At 38.9% G+C, this 20,145-nt stretch overlaps 1 protein-coding gene across 8 annotated transcripts in view; it reads right to left on the bottom strand.

Annotated features, from left to right (window-relative positions):
- Positions 1-20,145, bottom strand: part of KALRN (kalirin RhoGEF kinase) — a 1,044,937-nt gene that overhangs the window by 196,318 nt on the left and 828,474 nt on the right. For all 8 annotated transcript variants that reach the window (XM_074214684.1, XM_074214682.1, XM_074214681.1 and 5 more), the window contains one exon: positions 13,493-13,739. In XM_074214684.1, the coding sequence (XP_074070785.1) occupies positions 13,493-13,739 (247 nt within the window). The remainder of the gene's footprint in view (positions 1-13,492; positions 13,740-20,145) is intronic.

Raw genomic sequence — 20,145 nt, 5'->3', positions numbered from 1 at the left:
TCATGGAACTCTTCATCCTTCCTAAGTCACAACTTTCATGGTTAAAAAATAATTCTTTTTTATATCTAAACCCAGCATTTCTTGCTGTTGTTAAAAGAAGTTTCTTCCAATATTCCCTTCAGAATCATATCTAGTAATTTTGTTTCTTGGGACAAATACTGTTAAGTAAGTCAACCATGTGAAGGGGGAAACATTGATGATTGTTCTTTGAGAGAAGTACTGGGATATTATCTTGTAGAAGGAGAAAGAGGCCTCAGGACATTTATCCTAAGGGATGGGAGGAGAATACAGAGACTCTAGGATACTGGTCCTTGTGGGATAACCTGAAGCCACTACTGGGGAGAAGCAAGGAAGAACTGGCTACAGAGGAGCTCACCAGAAAAGGGGATTAAGAATAGCAGTTGGTACCTTCTTAGTTAACTAATGATTCTTGCTAATTAGTTAATATGCTGATGAAAGAGTGAATACATGTGTATATATGTAAATACATACATATATAGCCAATTATAAACTTAACAAAATTAAGAGTGTAAATATTATTGAATGGTTTTCTCTAAATTCCAGTACTCTGTGGCAAAGCCCTAGTTATCCCTCCTTAGTTATGGTTTTGAGGGAATATCAAGAGCAGCTGTTCTCTGCCTTCTACAAATAACTCTGCAGAAGCCTAAAGATAGAAGATCAATTTCTGTTTCCCCAGGGATAGCACAAGAAGCTGCTGTTCTATTTGTGATTAAAGAATTGGTATCTCTTGTAGTAAAATGAAGGTCTTTTCCTTCTTCCTGGAGAGAAGCAATATGTTAATTATCTCCCAGCCCAATTTTTTGGGGAAGTCTTAATTTTTTTTTTACATGATTAACTGGACCTGAAGGAGAGTAGGGATGATAAAGCAATCTAAAATGTTTCTGTCATTAAAGTACCCAGGCCTTACCCTGGACAGGTCAGTAGAAAAGAATGCTTCATTTCACTAGCTAATCTGTGTGTGTGTCCAGTCCTCTGGGGGCTAAAAGGAGATGAAGAGCTGGGAGAATTCTCTAGTTATTTGAAAGCTTTAAATGTATAAGCCTGCAATTTCACTTTGGCTTAAAGTTATAATCAAGTCTAAATGACAGAGTTAGAGGGCAGGGAAGGGATGAGACAAATCCTAACCAATGTCCACCCCCAGTGAGGCAGGATTAGACTCCTGAAAACACCACAGACTGTGGGCTGGGGCTTCTGCTTGATTCCCTCATTTATTTTTCAATTCTAGGCAGACGAGAAGTCCTAAACAGTCAGCGTGCCTATCCAAGAGGCTAGACCACTTGGCAGAGCCTCCCAAGCCTCAAACACCACTATAAAAACACTAAGCAGGCAGGTCACCAGGGCCATTGGACCATTAAACTCTGGGGCAGGACAGAGTTTCCTCCCAAAAAACGGGCCCTAGCTAAGAAAACCTTTGGAAAGATATTCTCTACTGGGCATCCAAGCTTCTTTCCTATGAATTTAAATTCAAGTCTCTGATTTTCATTCCGAGTCTATCACCTTGTCTCTATATTATATGAGGCACTAGAAGTCAAAGTGAAATCACCCATTTTTTGGGTAGTAGAAGTTTGAACTTGGATGCCAGTGTAGTTTAAGAACTGCTGCACACTTACGGAATGAAGAGACATGGCTGGACAGTAGATTGCGGCGGGGAGAAATCCTGGACCTTGATGGATCAAAAGTTTATTTTGAGTCAACAGTGTGATATGGTCACTTCCAAAAAATTACACAATCACCCCTTCTACATTGTGCAACTTCAATATATTGTGAACTGACATAAAAATGGGAATTTAGGGACATTTTTGTAGAAGCTGCAGATGACATACAAAGGCTAGCAGATCACACAGAAAAAACCTTTAGAAATCAGAAACACACTATATGTGTGTGTGTGTGTGTGTGTGTATAGTTTTATATAATATCAACCCAAATTTTTTAAGGTATTGTAAATATCCTGTAAAAGAAAAAAGAAAAACATACTTCTTCTGTGGCATTGGGGGGGGCCAAAAAAGTTTTGTGAATTTTCCATATTGTGGGGGCTACCATGCTCCTATTACCCATGATGTAGAAGGAATAACCTTGGGTTGCATTAAGAAGGAAAATAATATCCGGAAGAAGAAATGTGATTGATATTACCACTGAATTCTGAGCTGATCAAATTCTCTCTTGTAGTACTGTGTTCAGTCCTGGTGGTTACATTTTAGGAAGGGCAATGACAAGTTGGATAGGAACCAGAGTATCACAGCATCAGAGATTTAGAGCTGGAAGGACATCAAATTCAACATCATCATTTTACAGATAAAGAAACTGAGGTGTAAAAAGAGTGAGACTTCCCAATGTCATTCAGGTAGTAAGTGACAGAACTGGGATTCAAACTCTGTCCTCAGATGCCAATCTCGGCTTTTTGTATACTATACCATATTGCCTCAGCACGAGGCATGATAATAGGACTAGAAATTGTGTTATACAAAGGATGGCTGATTTTTTTTTAAAATCCTAGGTTGGAAAATTTGTGGTCAACATGAGTAATTGTCTAGCCCAACCTCTCTTCCCTACCATCTCCTCTCTTCCCCCTTAGGATTCCCCTTCCACAGGACTCCAGTTTTCCTACTCTCTCTAAAATGGATATAGCTTAGTGAAATCTCTCTCTCTCTCTCTCTCTCTCTCTCTCTCTCTCTCTCTCTCTCTCTCTCTCATATCTTTCTTCTTTATTTTTTCTTTCAACCCTTGCTTAGAACACAGGAAAATCTCTTTTCTTCTCTTTTCCTCTTTGCTCTATTCCTAACTCCTCCAATTTCTCTTAATTATAACTCATAATCAAAATTATTGGTCCCTCTGTTTCCTTATCAGTAAAAATGAGTGGGTTGGATTGGTCCTTTACAATTCTAAAATCAATGATCTAAAAAGTTGATTTGCTATTACACTATCTTGCCTCTCCTCTTCTTTAGTAGCTTAATATATACTTGTTACTAGAATGATTCAATAATAAAATGTGTAAGGGTTTTGGATATTCTAAAATTTGCCTTTATACAATTTTGAATCTACCTCATAGGGAAGTTCACACTTGCCATAATCTCATGACTCAAATTAAGCTGACTCTCTTCTCTGGAATCATTTTGACTTTGGCCAGGGCTGAACAAAGGTAGGGAAGGACTTAGTTTCCCACTTTGGGAATTGGGAGATTCTCCTACTTCAGAAAGGGGGAATCATAGCTACTCCTACAGTATGTAAAGAGAAATGTTGAGTGTTAGATTTGTAGGTAACTGCAGTTTAGTCATTCTTCAATCATGTCTAACTTTTTGTTGTCACAAATATTTGTGATTTTTTTGGTGAAGATAATGGGAATAGTTTGCCATTTCCTTCTCCAGCTCATTTTACAGATGAGGAAACTGAGGCAAATAAGGTTAAGTAATTTGCCCGAGTCACAGAGAGCTAGTAAGTGTCAGCTAGTAAGAGGTTGTATTTGAATTCGGGAGGAGTCTTCTTGACTTCAGGTCCACTGTGCCATCTAGCTTCCTTGGTGGGTAACATTGATGGAATGCTGAATTTGGAGTCAGAAGGCATGATAAATACTGAGAAACACTTAGCAGTTGTGTGAGGGCAAGTCACTTAACTGCTGTCTGCCTCACCAACTCATAGGGCTATTTGTGGGGATCAAATGAGATATATGTAAATCACTTTGTAAATCTTAAAGTGACATATATATACATATATGTATATATACATATATATATTATATATCTCAGAGAAAGATAGGTAGATGATGGATGGATAGGGATGTTAAGACTTATGGGAGTCAGTGGAGCTGGATTTATGTTCTTTTTCTGCACCTTACTACATCTCCAATTTTGGTCAAGTTAATTTCTCTAGTACTCCATTTTTTTTTGCTGATAAGAAGACTTTCACTAAGTGATCTATCTCTAAGGAGGCTTTCAGCTCTAAAACTATGATCTTAAGCCCTTTCTAGGATAGCCAAAGGAGAAGTGAATTATTCAGGCATTCTCATCGAGTCATTGAGTGGAGAGGCCCTTAGAAAAACTATGAAAAAAAAGTTCCCTCAGTTTGTGCCTTCTAGGCTAAACTTTTGAGGTCAGGAGATAATTTTCTGTACTTAATATATTGAATGACTATTTTGATTTTCAGAAATATATCTTCAAATTTGAGTGATTCTAGACTTACAGGACCTCAGCTGAATAAAAGATTAAAGAGAAGACCTCTTAGAAGAAGGGAGGGAGGGAACAGGTAGAGAAAGAAATCTATGACTTCATATAAAAGTTGTATAGAAACTAGAACTAGTCAGAGCAAACCCTTGACTTGGAGGATCAGGTGCTCTAGGACAGATTCACAATCTACTTGAGCTAAGAGTTGGAAATGAGGAACTGGGCAGAGCTGGTACTTCTTTGGAAAGCCAGGAGACACATGCCTGGTGTTAGTTAGCATGGGGGGAAGGGCACTGGATTTGAAATGATAGAACCTGTGTTTGAAAGCTGGCTCTACTAACTGATAGCTATGTGACCTCAGGCAAGAAAGTGAGCTTCTCAGGGTTTAAAATGAGAAACTTGGACAAAATCATCTCTCTACACCACATGGCCCAGGCCTGGCATTCTTTTCCTCTTCATCTTTGCCTCCTGGTGCCCTAACTTTCTTCAGGTCCCAGATAAAATCTTACCTTTCACAAGAAGCCTGTGTCCCTATCCATCTTAATGCTAGTGCTTTCCTCTAACATTATCTTTAATTTATACTATTTCTGATTTGTACATAATTGTCTGTGTTCTGTATTCTCATTAGACATTGACTCCTTGAGAGCAAGGACTATTTCTTTCATTTCTTCTTTGTATCACTGGCACTTAGCACAGTGCCTGTCACATTTGTTGTTGTTGAGTCATTTTTAGTCATGTCTGACTCATTGTTATCCCATTTGAGGTTTTCTTGGCAGAGATACTAAATTATCTCTGCCATTTCCTTCTCCAGCTCATTTTACAGATGAGGAAACCAAGGTAGGCTATGTGACTAGTCCAGGGTCACACAGTTAATAAATGTCAGACCAGATTTGAACTCAGGAAGATGTCTTTTTGACTTCAGGTTGGGTTCTCTATCTACTGTGCCACCAGTCATTCTGGCCATAGCTGGCACTTAATAAATGCTAATTGCCTCGACTATAATCTCTTGGTTTAGAATGAGTCAGGGTAGAACTGAGAATATAATACAGGCTTCTCAGACATTCAGAAAGAGGAAGGACTGGACAAGAGCAAGGCTGAACTTTGAGAGCTAAGGGATCTCTAGATAAGACATGTCCTAAATTGTACAAAGCTAGACCACATATGTACTTTTTATTTGGAGCTGTCCATCTCAATTTGGTATGGATCTTTATAAAGCCCACACTGTATATAGCAACATTTATTGTACTGGTGACCGCCGATATGGAGTTTTGCAGTCTATATGAGCTGGTAAGGATGTGGGAATATAAGAGAAGTCAAGAGGAAGGGTGATGTTCTCTCACTTTGGGTATTGGCCCAGAAGTGGTGGCAAAGGCCAAAAGTTCTTTCTTTTGTCACTCAGAACCTACTTTCATTGCTCAACCACATCATCAGTCAAGCCACAAGTATATCAGAAGGAAACAAACACAGACAGTCCCCAAAGGGGGGGGGGTGGTAAATCCCACAAGAGAAATGGGCTGGTCTTTTTAAAGGCTCTCTAAAAATTAAAACTGTCCAAAAATGGGCAAGAAGAGCTCACTGTTAACTAATGAGCTCCCCAAAGATTCAAATATAGAATGGAAGGTCATCTATCAGGAATGTTTCTATAGGGGTGATGGCATTGAAGAAGACATCTGAGGCTCTTTTCAACTGGCAAGATTTTTGCTTCTTTCTTCTGAAGGAATTAACTCTTCCAGATACTTAATACATCATATGGATGATTTCTTGCTCCTTAAATTAATGTGAGATGCAGTATGATTCAGAATAAGGAAGGATCCTATATGGAGGAAGACCTAGGTGTAAATTTGGTTCTACCACTTAATTGTCATGTGACTTTGCACTTATAGTCACTTATAAATCTCCTTGAATCTTAGTTTTACCATCTGTAAAATGGTAACAAGGAGCTGTGTATTATTATGATTAATGAAACAACAAATCACAAATATTTTGAAATATGAAAATGCTCTATAACAATAAGATGGACTAAGGTTTGCAAAGTGATTTTTAAGAAAAAACAAAACACGCCAAATTTTCACATGGACTATATGTACCTATCCTATGATATAATCTTTTGAACTTGTATTGGTTTGATCAATCATAGTCAGACCTACTAAACTTAACTCTAACATAGTTATACCATCTCAGTTCTCTTCAAGAACAAAGAATAACAACTAACCAACCAATCAACAAACCAATCAACAAGCAAAGGGCTTTCTTTACACATTAGCTCAATCAAACCTCACAACAACCATATGAAAAGGCATTTTCCTCATGGAGAAACAGACTGAAAGGGATTTGTTGCCTTGCTCCCCTATCACATTAGTGAGATTTGGAGTCAGAATTTGGATTCAGGTCTTCCTCACTTCAAGGCCAGCATTCTATTTACTGAACCAACTAGATTCCTATATAAATAAATGTTATTGTTATCAGAGTTCTCCCTTTATATTATTAACTATTTACAAAGGTTAAGGTCAGCTGCTTTCTATTTATTTATTTATATTTACTCTATTTCTTTAATCTGTTAATTAAGAGTCTGGAATGAGAACATCTTTTTCTTGGGCATTCTAGCCCAAATCCTTTTCTGGAGTTTGGCTCTTCTTGGGGCTACCAATTCAGTAGCTTGCCATTTTCCTAATGTAATAAAAACATCAAATGGAAATGGGTGCCATTTAAGGCAGAACCATTGAGGAAGAGGTGTGGTCAGAGCCACAGACTGATAGTTTCATAGTTCAATCAATAGCTGGTAGGACCCCAAAGATCAAACAGTTCAACATTCTCTTCTCCTAAAGAAATGTGGGGCTGACTTGGAGGTTCTGGATTTATTTAATGGAGGATGCACTTTCTGTGTGAAGAATCAAGGAATAAAGGAAGGTTATATGAATGCATATGTGAGTTTGTATTTGTATGTATGTGCATTTGCATGTCAGTATGTGCTTTCAAAAATAGCAAATTACTTATCCAGCTTCCTTTTTTTCTGAATGAGAGCATAAATGATGTTTATGTTGTTCAATTTCTCAAGCAGCTCTTTGCCCTACTCTTCTTCCTTCTTGTCTTGCTTCAACTTGTATCTTGTTTATTTGTCTACATGTCATATTGTACCTTTCCCAGTAGACTGTATGCTTCTTGAGAACAGGCATGCCATATTTTACATTTGTTTCCCCCATCCTAGAACAATGCCTTGTATGTAAAAGGTGCTCAGTATTTGTTGAATTAAATTGTATCTTTTTTCTCCTCTTGTAGGAAGACCCAAGGAAACTGAGGGCCAAGAAGTGATCTGATAAAGGTCATAAAGATAGAAAACTTAAAGACTTGAACCTTGTGCTCTTTATCCTTCCAGGGTCAATCTTGAAGCATGAAGAAAAGCTGTACAGATGATTTTCAGTTAAATCTCATATTAAAATTATTTCAAGCACCAAAGTGATGGAAGATATACTTTTCTTTTGTCTATTCATATTAGGCTAGTGAGAAAATGGGAGTAGTAGCATAGAATGCAAAGGAATAGGTGGGTGAGAGGGAATCTCTAAGATTTTGTTCTGTGAGAGTAGTTGGGCCATTCCTGTTGTGACCCAATAACACTCTGGGTCAGAGTTGTCAAAATCATGGCCTACTGGCCACATGTAGCCAATGACATTCTTGACAATGGTCTGAACCTCATTAAAATGTAATTGAGAAAATTTTAACAAGATAAATAAAAATATAATAACCTGGGGTGGCTAGGTGGCGCAGTGGATAAAGCACCAGCCCTGGGGTCAGGAGTACCTGAGTTCAAATCCGGTCTCAGATACTTAATAATTACCTAGCTGTGTGGCCTTGGGCAAGCCACTTAACCCCATCTGCCTTGCAAAAACCTAAAAACAAATATAATAACTTAATCCCCACCCCCAATACACTAACCTTTGATTTCTTTTGCAATCCTATATAGTTTATTGCATTTAAAAACCTTATTCTGGAAAGAAGTCCTTAGTCTTCACTGGGTCTACTCCAGGGGATCATGATACCCAAATGGTTAAGAACCTCATACAAGATGATATCCCAAGAGTCATTCCAGTTTTAATAGTCTATGGATCTTTCTAATTTTGTCTTGCTTCCAAATTTGACTAAGGATTTGGATTTCAAGACAGCTTCTTTTAAATGTTATCCTTGACTCCCCTCTTTCTCAATCTACCTCATCCCCAACTTATCCTATCTGTTGCTAAGTCCTGTTGATTTTAGCTTTGTCACATCCCTTCTCCCCTCTGACAATGGTACCACCCTGATGCAGGTCCCTCATCACCTCATGCCTGGATTTGAGTTGGTCTCCTTGCCACCGGTCTTTCCTTACTCCAAGCCATCAAATTAATCTTCTTTAAAGCACAGGTCTGACCATGTCACTTCCCCTTCTATGCTAACTCATTAAACACTAGGGTTTTCCTATCACCTTCACTTTATATTAAATATGAAGTCTTCTGTTTGGTGTTCAAAATCCTTTACTATTTGATCCTCTCCCACTTTTCTATTCTTCATAAGCCTCATCTCTCTCCTCTACCTCCCCCCTCACCCATCTAGCCCAAAATACTGACTTCCTTACTGTTCCTCAAATGAGACTCTCCATTTTCTGACTGTCCCTTATATCTGAAGCTCTCTGTCTCTGCCTGTTTTTCTTTCTTCACTTTCACCTCCTTGCTTTTCTGACTTCCTTCAAGTCCCAGATAAAGGAACAATAAACCTTTCCTGATCCCCCTTATTGCTAGTGCCTTTCCTTTATTAATGATCTCTAGTTCCTCCTGTATATATTTTGTTTATACATAACTACTTGCAAGTTGAATCCCCCATCAAATTGTGAGCATCTTGAGAACAAAGACTGTCTTTTTGCTTTTCTTTGTATCACTAGTGATCAGCATAGTGCCTGGAACAGAGTTAACCCTTGAGAAAGGCTTGCTGACTTTGACTTGTTCCTAGTTAAATGGATTTCCTTCTGCTTTGCTCTCTTCTCCCTGGTTCCCCAGCATCCAAATCTAATCATTTTTTCCCATCTTAACATTGCCCTCTAACTTGGATGAATAGTATCTATTCCTGAGCCTCTTTCCTGGTCCTGGTGTCTTCTGATCTGACAGTTATTCCACAGGTCTCTAAAAGCTACCCTGATTCACAGCTATTGTTTGCAGCACACCTCCAACTATATCAAAGTTGATATATGAATGATGTAGGAAAAGACCTGTGAAAGACTACAAATACAATTCAAATGGCAGTCATCAACCTCATTATCTTCAGCATTATCAAGCACTGATAACATTTGCATTTGCTTGGAGCTGACAATTCCAAGTTTTTTTTTTTTTGGTTTTTTTTTTTTTGCAAGGCAAACCGGGTTAAGTGGCTTGCCCAAGGCCATACGGCTAGGTAATTATTAAGTGTCTGAGGTTAGATTTGAACTCAGGTACTACTGACTCCAGGGCCAGTGCTCTATCCACTTTGCCACCTAGCCACCCCCAATTCCAAGTTTTGACTCAATTTACCACCTACTCATACAATTGAGTCTAAGCTTCTAAGCAAAGCATTTTCTTTCTCAATTGAACTTAGAGGGATTTCTTCAATACTTCCTTAGAGAAGGAAGGCTGTAGTAAGATGATCATATTCTCCCAAGAATAATGGTCATTTAAAAAATAGACCAAGAGGAAATTAGGGTAATCTATAACAGATGTGCCTTGGCACCTAGGAGATTCTTAATAAATACATGTTGATTGATTGACACATGAAAATTAATCATAGAATCATGGAATCTCAACCCCCCCCCCCTTCATTTTAGGAATAGGAAAGTTGAGGCCCAGAGAATAAAATGATTTGTTCTTTGTCATGAATACAGTCACCAACAATTGGAGGAAATACTAGTGAATGACAAGGGGTCTTAGAGAAAATTAGGAGCCACAAATTGCTCAAAGGCAAATTTTCACAGAAGTGATCTTTGCCTGGTTCCTCCTCACTTTATCTTCTTGCTGCCTGGCAAGTCAGGGGGTAAAATCATGACTAGATAGGGAGCCCCCCCCTTCCTGAATTCAATGTGGTACAATGGAAAGAACACTGGCTCTATCAACTAAAGACTAGGGTTCAAATCCTGCCTTAGGTATTTACTATCTGTTTGACTTTGGACAAGTCAATTCACCACTAGAAGTAGGCTTTTCTTCATCTGGGAAGCTGTTTGTGTGTGTGGGGTGGACTAATTGATTTCCGAGGTCCCCTGCTGGTCTGCACACATGACCTTGTTTCAATTCCTGCCACCCAGTAGTGATAGTATTGAAGTTTCAAAACAATACACACAAAAACCGCTTTCATTTTCACTATCTATTGTAAATAAATTCTCTCCACGATTTTTTTTTTTTGGTCCAGTCCCTTAGTTTTCAGGTGAGAGATTAAGAAATGAGAATGGAATGGTCAGCCTTTATTTTACCTGCAGGCAGAAATTAGAGGTAGGGGAATTACAGCAATGTGATTTACCATCTCCATCTAGTGGCAAAAAGAGGGAAGTCAGATTCTTGGGATTCAGAATTTAGAAAGCAAAAAGTACCTCTCCAAATAAGGGCATTGAATAGTTTGTAGACAACCAGGGTTTAAATCAGTGGCTCTTAACTTTTTTTTTTTGCCATGGATCCCTTTGTCAGTCTGATGAATCCTATGAGATCCTACTTAGAATAATGTTTTTTTTTAAATGAGGAAATGCTCAATTTCAGTTAGAAGTTATTAAGAATAAAAGTTAGCATTTATATAGTACTTTAAGGTTGCAGAGTGCTTTACAAATATTACCTTGTTTGATGCTCAAAGTAACCTTGGGAAATAGATGCTATTATTATAATTCCTATTTTATAGACGAGGAAAACCCCCTTTTCACATTATAAGTTACTCCTTCCTTGCCAAGGTCAACCCTTCTACATGTAAAAACAATCCAGTTCATACTGTCTTCTCTAGTGGACTGCCCCTTTTATCAGCTCATTCTTCTTTAATCTTCTTTCATCTACTAGCTGCCTACAAAAATATTCTAGCAGATTGCTCCCTAATTGCTCCTTTTCTGCTGGTTGCTTTAATACTGCCTACAAAAATTCCCATTCTCAAAAAATTCTGACTATTTTTCCATCCCTGCTATTTATCCTATTTTGCTCCTATTTTGTAATTAAGTTACAAACTTAATTTTGTAAGAATAGTGAATACATTTAGTACCTCTAGTTCTCTTTTTAACTCTCTACAGTCTGCCTTCTAATCTCATCATATAAACAGCTCTCACCAAAGCTACTTTGGATCTCTTAATTGACAATATCTGTGGCTTTTTCTTTAATCTTTATCCTTTTTGACTTTTCTGTAAATTTTGACACTACTGATCATCTTCTTCTCGAAACTCTCTTTTCTTTAGGTTCTCAGGACACTCTTCTTCTGTCTGTCCTCCTACCTGACTGTTCCTACTCAGTTTAATTTATTGGATCTTCATCATCATGTCATAGCTACCAATCATAGATGCCCCAGGCTCTATCCTGGGTCTTTTCTCTTCTTCCTCTATTTCACTTGGACCTATGTTATCCTATGTTATCTCTTCAATGCTAATAACTCTCAAATCCCAAATTCCTATTTGTCTAGTCATAATCTCTCTACTGACCTCCAGTCTTGCATTCCCAATGGCCTATTAGACATCTCAAACTGTATGTTCTATAGGCATATTAAAGTCAACATGACCAAAACTGAATTATCTTTCCTCTAAATCTTCCCTACTTTCAAATTTCCTTTATACTATCATGTCTTAGTACCCTCCACTCCCATGTTTACAACTCAGATATCATTCTTTACTTCCCACTCTCTCTCACCTTTCCATATCCAATCTGATACCAAGGCCTGTTGATCTTATTTTTTTTAAATTTATTTTTATTAAAGATATTATTTGAGTTTTACAATTTTCCACCCCAATCTTGCTTCCCTCCCCCCACCCCTTGATTTTATCTTTGTAAGTTTTCTCATATATCCTATTCTTCTCTTTCTGATACTACCACCATCCTGATTAAGGTTCTTATCTCCTCACACCTCAAATAACCTCCTGGTTGGTCTGCCTGCTACAAGTTGCCCTATTTCAGTCTATATTCCACTTGGCCACCAAAGTGATTTTCCAAAAGTTTAGGACCTACCATGTCATTCCTTCACTCAATAAACTCCAGTGGTACCTTATGACCTACTCTCATTCCATTCCTCCTCCTTTCCAATCTTCTTATACCTCAATCTCCATCTCATGCTCTTTGATCCAGTGAGATTGGATTCCTTTTGATTCTTCATTTAAGACATCCTATCTCCTGGCTACAGGCATATTAGTTGTCTCCCATATATGAAATACTCTCTTTCTTCATCTCCACATCTTGGTTTCCCTGGCTTTCAAGTTCTAGCTAAAATCCCATCTTCCCTGATCCCTCTTTATTTTTAGTGCTTTGTCTCTATTGACTATTTCTCATTTATCCTACATATAGATTATCTCCACATATTTGTTTACTAGTTGTTTCCCCCATTAGAATGTGAGCTCTTTGAGAGCAGGTAGTCTTTTACCTTTCATTGTATTCTCAGCCCTTAATAAAATGCCTGGTACATAGACCTTTCTTATTAGGGATTTAAAACATTTTTTCAGAGGATCATTGATAGCTTTGATTTCTTCCTCTGAAAACTACTTGTTTGTATTATTTTTACCATTTATCAACTCCCTTGGGGGAGTCCAGGAGGAGGATGAAAAGGGTTTGCTTTCATCCCCTTTCCTACCCTTACCTGACTATGAGTTCTATGGTTTGTTCTATAACCTTGACTATGAGACAAATCCTACGGAGACAAGGGTGGGGAAATAAGTAAGTGAGACTTGTGTATGAGTTTTGGGCTGATGATACACCTTCATTCAGAGTTGTAGAACATTTGAACTTAAAAGGGCTTTAGAGAAAATTAAGTTTAATCTCATTTTATAAGTGAGAAAACTGAGTTCCAAAGAGACTCATTCAAAGTCACAGATACATTAGGAGAAGAACTGTGGTCAGTACAGATTGACACCCCCTACAGTGTTTACTATAGTTACTTTTTGAGACCCCCACTTCCTTTATAATCTGAGCCTGGAAAAGATGAATTCAACAGAGTTAAAATGTAATAGATTCCTAGTTTCAGAAGCAATCAATTTCCACTGAGTTTGAATCTGAGATCAGGCCACACAAGAAAAGTAATCCTCATTTTCCCTCTTTTTCTAATCCCCTAGTCCCAAACTCTATCCCAACCTCCTCCCCCCCCCCATTCTCAATTCTCCCTACCTTTCACCAAGGGGAAGAAGCAGTCCATCTCCACACTACTTCGGGAATGGGATATGCAGAGTGCACTGCTTGGGACCAGACCCTCCTGTGGGGGGCTTCGTTCTGTGGTTCGGACTAGACACCAGCCGGGTCGTTCACTGGGTCGCTCCAATAGCTCCACCGTCTGTCCCACCTGAATGGTCAATTCGCTGCTATGGCCAGCATTGAAGTCCTGGAGTACCACAGTCAGCTCACATCCTCCAGAAAGCTGTGGGTGGGGTATGGGTAGAGATAGAGGGGTCAGCAGGAGATGAAGGGAGAGGACAGGAAAGACAAGAATAGAGGGCAAAGTGAAAGGATGGGGAAGGAGGAAGGGTAATGGGGTAGGAGACGGACGAAGGTGAAAAAGCAGGGGATAGGGTTAGGAAGGGTGATGAAGAGGATTCAGTGAGAAAGAAAGGTGTTGGGAGAGGAAAGAAGGGAAAAAGAAGTGAAACCAAGGACAAGGAAAAGGGGGAGATGGAAGAAGGGGTGTGGGGCAAGAGAGAAAAACAAGAAAAGGCAAGAAATTAAACAGGGGATTACTCCATCATCCAGATAATCATATAGACCCTCTAGCTGTATTTGAACCAGGAGCCTAGACCCATCCAGAGTTGCCATTTTATATAATATTCATCCTTTGAAATTGTTGTTCTTTGTTCTTTTCCCTGAGTCTAATTATGACTTTAAAAGCTTCCAAGGTAGAGTCCTTTACCATCTCTGAGGGCTTTGCCCATCTCCATTCTCATCCACTCATTTTTACTGAATTCCATTTCAAAACTTCTGCATACCCCAAAACAAGCACATATAGGCACAAGGTACCAGGATCTTTGTAGGCAACAAGGGGAGAAAGTGAATGCAGTTTTCCATTGTCCCCCATATCTTTTTGGACCCATCAGTCTAAAACAGTGCCTGAAGGAAATGCATTAGAGAATAAGGCTCCTATTCAGAGACTAGAGACAAATAATATTTCCCCTTAAGTGGGAAATAAGATTCACATGATTTAGTTTCAGGGAACTGGGGAAGGGATCAGTAAGAAAGATTCATTTTTAAATTTAGGAATGGAAAGTTCTTTTCTTTTTCTTCTTACCTAGCTCTAGTTAGGGGCAGGGATAGCATTTCCCCCCAAGACTTATTTTGATGTAGAATAAGTAAAGCATGGGTTGAGAGTATAGGGAGAGAAACCAAGTTCAACTGGTGGGCAAACACATTTTCTCAAAAGCATTTTAAGATACCGATATTCAAATTTTGTCATCGTAGCCACTAGATCCAGCTTCCAAAATCCCCTTCCCCTCCTCAATTCCATCAATTCTCAGGTATAATCTCTAAATTTGTCCACAGATATTTACATCACTAAGCAGAGGGTTTTTCTTTTGGAATTTTAGTAACAAGTTTTGGAAGGGGTTGAGAAATTGATTGAATTAGGAGCAAAAGAAGATCAGTCCAAAGGCTTTATATAATTTGGCATTTATTACCACTGTTACAATCAGACAGCATTTCAGAACTCTGTCATTTCAGTATTCCATTCACCATAATTTAAGATCTCACAATATAAGACAATGTATTATATGGTCAGTAGTATATGGAAATCTGTGTCATAGTTTCTGTCATTAAGATGATAAGACCAGTGCCCAAATAGATATAAAACAAAGGAACTTAAGAGACACAAAGAAGGAAGGCCTTATGGTAAAGTGGACAAAAATCCAGCACCTCTGGATTCAGGTGCTGCACCTGAGGCTTAACTGCTAGTGTGATTTTTGAGCAAGTCATTAAATCTCTCTAGAACTTAGATTCCTCAAACAGAAAATGAGAGAACCAGCTTAGATGGTCCCTGATGTCCTTTCTGGTTCCAGAAGGGGAATGGACAGCTCACCACTACCTGCTCTGTGGGAGTGGGATGGGAGTATCAGGAAAGTCTGGAAGAGGCAGCATTTTGGCAGGGTCTTGAAGAACTAGAAGGATTTCAATAGGCCAAACTGGTTGAGGAATGCACTGAAGGTAGGAGGAATGGTGTGAACAAAGGTGAGGTGGTGAAAAAGTTGTAAATGTCTTCAAGGAATGATGGGCAGACTGGTTCTGAGTGTTGGTTCTAAGTTATATGAAGAAGAGCTGCATTTGATTTCTCAGATCTCTTCAGGACACTGATCAGAGGACTGGAGGGTAGAGCGAAAAACTTTTTAAGTGTCCATTTCTTTTTCCTTTTTTTTTTTTTGCAAGGCAATGGGGTTAAGTGGCTTGCCCAAGGCTACACAGCTAGGTAATTATTAAGTGTCTGAGGTTGGATTTGAACTCAGGAGCTCCTGACTCCAAGGCCAGTGCTCTATCCACTGCACCACCTAAAGTGTCCATTTCAAGAGGGCTCACACACTAGCCAAATCTTCATTTCCTGTCAGTTGAATTGACTAGATTCTACTATGCCCTTGTCCAAGTACCTTCTCTGCCCAAGCCCCCAGGCCCTACCTCCAATCCCTTAATATTTCTTTTTTGGTGTTACCTTCTCCCATTAGCATGTAAGATCCTTGAGGGCAAAGATTGCCTTTATTTTTATTATTTTTATTGTTTGTATTTCATTCTCAGACTATGACATCAGGGAGGTGATGCCATGACTTGCATTTGGATTTTAGTTAAGGAGGGCTGTGCAAAGTCATCAGCCTCACTTTCTCCTCTGGAGTCATCTGGGTCCAGCAGCCAGATTTGGATCCAGAGGACTGTTATTTATCCCTAGAATGGTACCTGACACATGGTAGATGCTTAAAAAGTGTGACTGAGAAAAGGCTGGAATGGCAGGTAGGCAATAGATAGTAGAGGGTTTTGAATGCCAGGCTAAGAAGTTTGTATTCATTTGGTAGGAAATGGGGAGTTGCTGACAGTTTTTGAGGAAAGGAGGGCTGCAATTACAGTTTTGGCCCTGGGAAGATTAAGAACTCAGAGACCAGGCTAATAGACTTTTAAACTGCTAGAGTTGGAAGAGCATTAGGGCATTTAGTCTAATCTCTTCAATTTACAGATGAGAAAACTGAGGACCAATGAAATTAAGGGACATAATTACCCAGTGAATGACAAGGCCTCAACTTAAATTGAGGTCTTTGAACTCAAGTCCATTTCTTCTTCCATGGTCTAATGGAAAGAGTATTGGCCTGAGATCAAGTAGATCTGAGTGCTGGTCCAAGGTCAACTTGAAGGTCTCTTGTATTCTCAATTTTCTAAGATAATAATCTTTTGGGAGAAGTGGGTGAAATAAAATAAATTACAAAGAGAATCTTGAACAGGGAGACTAGTTAGCAGAGAAAATCAATGTCAGAATGAAGGTGGAGGCAGCGGGAATGTTATGGGAGGGATGGATAGGAGAATTGTTTCACAGTTAAAATGAACAAGACTTGCAAACTGATTTAGAGGAATTATGGTGAAATATGGAGAATACTGATTTTGGAGTCAGAGGGCCTGAGGTTGATGCTTGGCTCTGCTATTTACTGCCTGATAACTTTTGGCAAATCACTTTAGCTTCTTCAAGTCTGCTTCCTCATGTGTATTCTGAGAAGATTGTATTGGATGGCCCCCCCCACTCTAAATATGGGGTCCTATGAACATTGGTTCTATGATTGGATTTAAAGTAAGAAGATGAGGTCAAGAATGATCTGGACAGTTTGTGCCTGGGTAGTCGAGAGAATGGTGGCATCATGAATAGAATCAGAAAAAGGAGGAGGCCAGGGCCAATTTGGGACACTCCCCTAGTGTACTTGACATGGTAATTTCAGATGATGAATCAGACCATATGACACTGAAAATATGCATGAAACTCCATCTCAGGAACTGAGTCTGTCTATTTTGCTAAAGACATTTCCTTAAGGGGGAGTTGCTTTACAGCAGATTGAGAAACTGCCAGTGTAGATGGGGGTTAGGGAAAATGACTTTATTGATTCAATTTTTCCCTATCAGACTTTTCTGGGTACCATGAAGATCTGAAGCTATTCCTTCCATCTTTTTTTTCCTTTTGTCTCTTTTCTCCTTTTTCTTTTCCACTTTTTTTCTTTCTCACACATTCTCTTTCCTTTTCATTCTCCTTTCTACTTTCTGTTACTTCCCTTTGCTTCTCCACCTTCTTATCCTTTTCCTTCTCACTTTCTCCCTCTAACCAATTGTCACCCCTTTCCCTGCTTTTCACCTTTACATCCTCATTTTTCTTCTTCCATCCTTCTCCTCCTTTTCCTTAGATCCTGACAAATCTCTTCCTTCTTCTCTCCCTTTCTACCTGTTTTTACCTGATTCCCTAGGGTTGGGAATCTTCTCTACATGGCACAAAATAACTTGAGTTAGAGGGCTGCAATGCTCTCCTTTGGGGAGGACCTGAACCTTTAGGTATTTTGCTTCTTGTCCTGGAGACTTTCATCAGAGCCTGTCCCACTTGGCCCCAGAACAAAGTTACAATACTTAAGGATCTTAACAAGGAAGGGACACATAAAAAGAGCACATGTAAAAAGAAATAAGATTTTCCTTTTACCTGGCGGAACTAGACTATGAAGGACAGAAAACATTTCCTTCTCAGGTGATCAAGGCAGCATGCCCAGTCCCTTGCAGTTCTCTTGCTCTCAAGAACCATATAAACACTCAAGCTTCCTTAGGCATGGGGCATTCTAAAGATGCATTCTAAAGAAGTTACAACCGTTTCACCACATTTCTCTCAGATTTTCCTCACCCCTCACCTTTCTTTTTCCTTCCTCATCCCGCACTCCTTCCAAAGAGCCAAGTATTCTGGCTGTCATTCTACCTTTACCAGGCAAGGAGGAAATCTAGGTTTCTGAAGAGATATACTAAGAAACCACTAGGTGGCCTTATCTGCATTGCTTATATCTTCTAAACAAACAAAGGCCACATCAGGAAATGACAGAAACCAGTAATAGAACATCAAGTTGTATGGCCATGGATACATAGATCCAAGGCCTGAACATATATGGACTGGATTTTTACTGACACAATCCACTGGAAGAACTAGGCAGATGTCCAATAAGAAGGATGGAACAGGTGAATTTCAGAGGATTTGAGGAGGTATATAGATGAGCATGCTAATTAGAGAGGACGTGCTTGGGAAGAGAACCTCTGAAGGGCCATTGGAGCTGAGAAGCAAGAGGACGGAAGAGGTTCTGTATGGTGTAGCTATGGGACTGCTGTTTCACTGAGATTTGAAGGGAACATTTGAGTTAGGGCCAGGAGGAAAGTCAAAATGGGGAAAAGAACTTCAGTAGAGGTAGATCTTCCTAATTTGTCTAATGAAAGACTTGAAGTGCTCATCTTTTCTAACTCTCTTCTTCCATTCAGGAAAATGTGTGGCAGAACAAGATCTAAGATTAGAATCAGAAGATTTGAATTCTAATATCAGTTATGATACTGAGCATGTCACTTTTCTTCCTTGGATCTCAGTTTCCTCATTCATAAAACAAAGAGTAAGTAATCACTTAATGGGACATACGAGGTGGAACAGTGGATAGAATGCTGGGCCTGAAGTCAGGAAGGATTTTGGACTCACCCAGGATGCAGTAGACATACATAAAGAAATCATATAGAAATATGGGCAAGTCCAGACTATACTCAATATCTGCAGAGCAGGTATGGGGCAACCTTTTGTCTGCCAAAGCTTAAAACTAGGCTGTTGTATTTAGTCAAACATTTAATTAATTCACTCCTAAAAAGCTTCTAGATTTATTGAATTTTTAGTCTTGTCTGCAGTTTCCTGGATAGTGTCAGTCCACATGATTTTATGGGTCTTATTGAACCCCACAGCCAGATGTTCCCTGCCCTTCCAGTAGGGCTAGTTCTAGGTTCCAACACCTAGAGAATGGGTTTAGTAAAGGGAGACTCATAGAGGGGATAGGCATAAATCAGAAATAGGCAATAATCAGATTGCTGCAAATAAGCAAGATTAAGATCTATACAATATAGGCAGGACCAATGGTAACAAGACCAATCAGTAGACCCAGGTAAAGGCAAAGTTAGCACCTTGGACAGCTCTACTGTACTCTTCATGAGGAGAGCTTCCTGATTGACTTCTCTACTCCCATTTCGTAGAAGTCAGATTTTTAAAAGACTGTCACACTGTGGCCTTTTTAGTTACGTTTTCTTCTCTTGAGAAAGAAGATTCTGATGATATAGTGGAAGTTGTTTTGGATTTGAGGTTCGTGAGTCCTGGGTTCACATTCTGGCTCAGGTATTTAATAGTCATGTGATCATGAGCAAATCATGCAAATTTTTGAGCCTCAGTTTCATCATCTATAAAATGGAGCTAATAAAATTCCCCTCCCACTTAGGGTTGCTATGAAAAAAATAGTTTTTAAAACTTTGATGAACTATATAAATATTCTACTACTATTATTATTATTATCATTTCTTAGGAAATGATGGTGTAATTATGGTAGAATATGGTAGAATAACATCAAACCGTTTTAAACTAGGAGATTTTTGGGTAATTCTGTAGTAAGGTTCTGGGTTGTGTCATACAAGTTTCTTAAGGCTAGTTTGGTCTTTGTTATCAAAGTTCTAATTCTTCAAGTCTCTGATGTTTTCTCAGATACAGAGATAGAGTCTTAATAATATTAACTGACAATATTATTCAAATTTATGAACCAATTTAATTAAAGACCAAG

Source organism: Macrotis lagotis, chromosome 1 (assembly GCF_037893015.1).
Source record: "Macrotis lagotis isolate mMagLag1 chromosome 1, bilby.v1.9.chrom.fasta, whole genome shotgun sequence".
NCBI classification, from domain to species: Eukaryota; Metazoa; Chordata; class Mammalia; order Peramelemorphia; family Peramelidae; genus Macrotis; species Macrotis lagotis.
This window is presented reverse-complemented; position numbering and strand designations above follow the sequence as displayed.